Below are 1,942 nucleotides of genomic sequence, written 5' to 3' on the forward strand. Positions count from 1 at the left end.
TCAGCACACAAGGGGTCCCTTCGTGGTTGCCAAATTGTTGAGGAGTTCGTCACCCCTTGCGGAGCTGTTCCCAAAGACACAGAGTCGCTGTCAGTCTCAAAATTTATTCAGCCTGCTGGGCACCCTGAGTAAGCTCAGAGGCCCCGAATAAAACTGTTAGAGGCAATTTATAGTTTACAGAAAAGATGCGCGTGCAGGTGTGAATTTTCCACTGTGAAAGAAAACAAGATATCAGGTCAGTGTGAGAAACTCTTAATTGTTTCAAACTGGTTTTTGGCTACATGCTTGTTTTTTGAAATGCTAACTAATAGGGAGGGGGTTATATCCTTGATTGTTTCAGACTTCAAGGCAACTAGGATTTGGTTATTCCAGAGTCTTATCAGCCTGTGTCCTTGAAGTGCTGAGTTTGCTTTGTAGTTAATTTCTGCACTATTATCTGTGGTCTTGTTAGTTAATTTCTACACAGCCAGGAGGCATCCATGCAAAGGGGAATGCAGCTGACTGGGGAGGGCGGGAAACACCCCAGCTCCTGTGGCTTGGGCTGTTGGTGGTAGCCCTGGTGGGCTGAAGATGCAGGCAGGCTACGTTCTTGAGTAGATGTGCTGTTTTTTATTAGACTAACTAATGAGTTGGAAAAAATCGTTCTTTGCAAGGTGTTTGTACCCAAAAGCTTGCAAGGAACAATTTTTTCCCCCAACTCTTTAGTTGGTCTGATAAGAGATGTCACATCTACCCCAAGAACCCTGTCTCTCTCAGGAGGAGGTCTGAGGAGCAGGGCTCACCCTCAGTGTAGGAAGGGCAGGCCAGAGTCACCCCGTTTTAGTGTTCGGTGGGGGGCTACTTCCACCTCACAGATTCCCCGTAACCCTCCTCTCCTCCTCGGAGCACCTGGGGAAAGGGCGGGAGCAGCTGGCGCATGCGCACCACCTCCCTTCCATCCCCGTCCCTCAGCCTCTCCACTCCTAGGAAGCCTACTCAATGCTCGCGCATGCGCACCACCTTCCACCTCCCCCCTTTTCTTCCCGCGCGGGGCGAGCCGGGTTTATGACGTAGTAACGCCCCCCCCCTGAAGCCCTTAGTGTGCCCGCACACCACCTTCCATTGACATTTGCTCCTCCCCATCTCTCCCCACGCGCACCGCCCTGCGTTGCTGACGTAAGGACGTGCGTAAACCCGTCGGAAAAAGCGGTACGTTGGGCAAGCTCAGCTCGCGCATGCGCACCACCTCAGTCCCCTCCATTCTCTCTTCTCTCTGTGAAGGCCGAGCGGCGTTTCCGGTTCCGGGCGTCTGACGGTACTTCCGCTTCCCCTTCCGGTGGCTCCCTTTGGAACTACGTGGCTTTCGGCAGGGAGAGAGTTAGAGCGACAGTCAGCTAGCCATGGACCAGGTGATGCAATTCGTGGAGCCGAGCCGGCAGTTTGTGAAGGACTCTATCCGCCTCGTCAAGCGCTGCACCAAACCCGACAGGAAAGGTAGCTGCTGAAGGGGGGTCCTGTCTCTTTAAAGTGTGTGTGTATATGTGTGTGTGGCAGTTCTCAGCCGAGCTTGTGTTTGTGATGACACACACGTACCCGCGTGTGTGTGCGTGTGACGTGTATGAAATACTGTTACCAAACCCCTCTCCCCCCCCCCATCCCCAAGTCTTTTCTTCTCCAGGCTGAGCAGTGCTGCTATTCCAGCCTTTCCTTACCAATTATGTAAGAAAATTATGTTTCCCAGACCTGGAGTTGTTTTTGCTGCTTTTCCCTGGACTCTTCCCAGTCTGTCCACATCCTTGAAGTGTGGGGCCTAACCCTGGATGCAGTATTGTATGTGAGGACTCTTAAGTGCCAAATAGAGTAGAAGGATCCCTTCTATTGATTTGCAAGCTCTCAGGGTTACCATATTTCCAGTACCAAAAAAGAGGACATCTGTGAGGTGGAGGAAGAGGAAGACTGCGGG

General features: G+C 52.0%; 1 protein-coding gene across 2 annotated transcripts in view; it reads left to right on the top strand.

Annotated features, from left to right (window-relative positions):
- Positions 1 to 1,285: 1,285 nt before the first annotated feature.
- Positions 1,286 to 1,942, top strand: part of SEC61G (Sec61 translocon gamma subunit) — a 5,601-nt gene continuing 4,944 nt past the window's right edge. The window contains exon 1 of one of the 2 annotated variants that reach the window (XM_019539345.1): positions 1,286 to 1,473. In XM_019539345.1, the coding sequence (XP_019394890.1) occupies positions 1,380 to 1,473 (94 nt within the window). In that variant the 5' untranslated portion in view covers positions 1,286 to 1,379. The remainder of the gene's footprint in view (positions 1,474 to 1,942) is intronic. The other variant, XM_019539353.1, reaches the window with a different exon arrangement.

This window comes from Crocodylus porosus, unplaced genomic scaffold (genome assembly GCF_001723895.1).
Source record: "Crocodylus porosus isolate Cpor-Errol unplaced genomic scaffold, CroPor_comp1, whole genome shotgun sequence".
Classification (NCBI taxonomy): Eukaryota; Metazoa; Chordata; order Crocodylia; family Crocodylidae; genus Crocodylus; species Crocodylus porosus.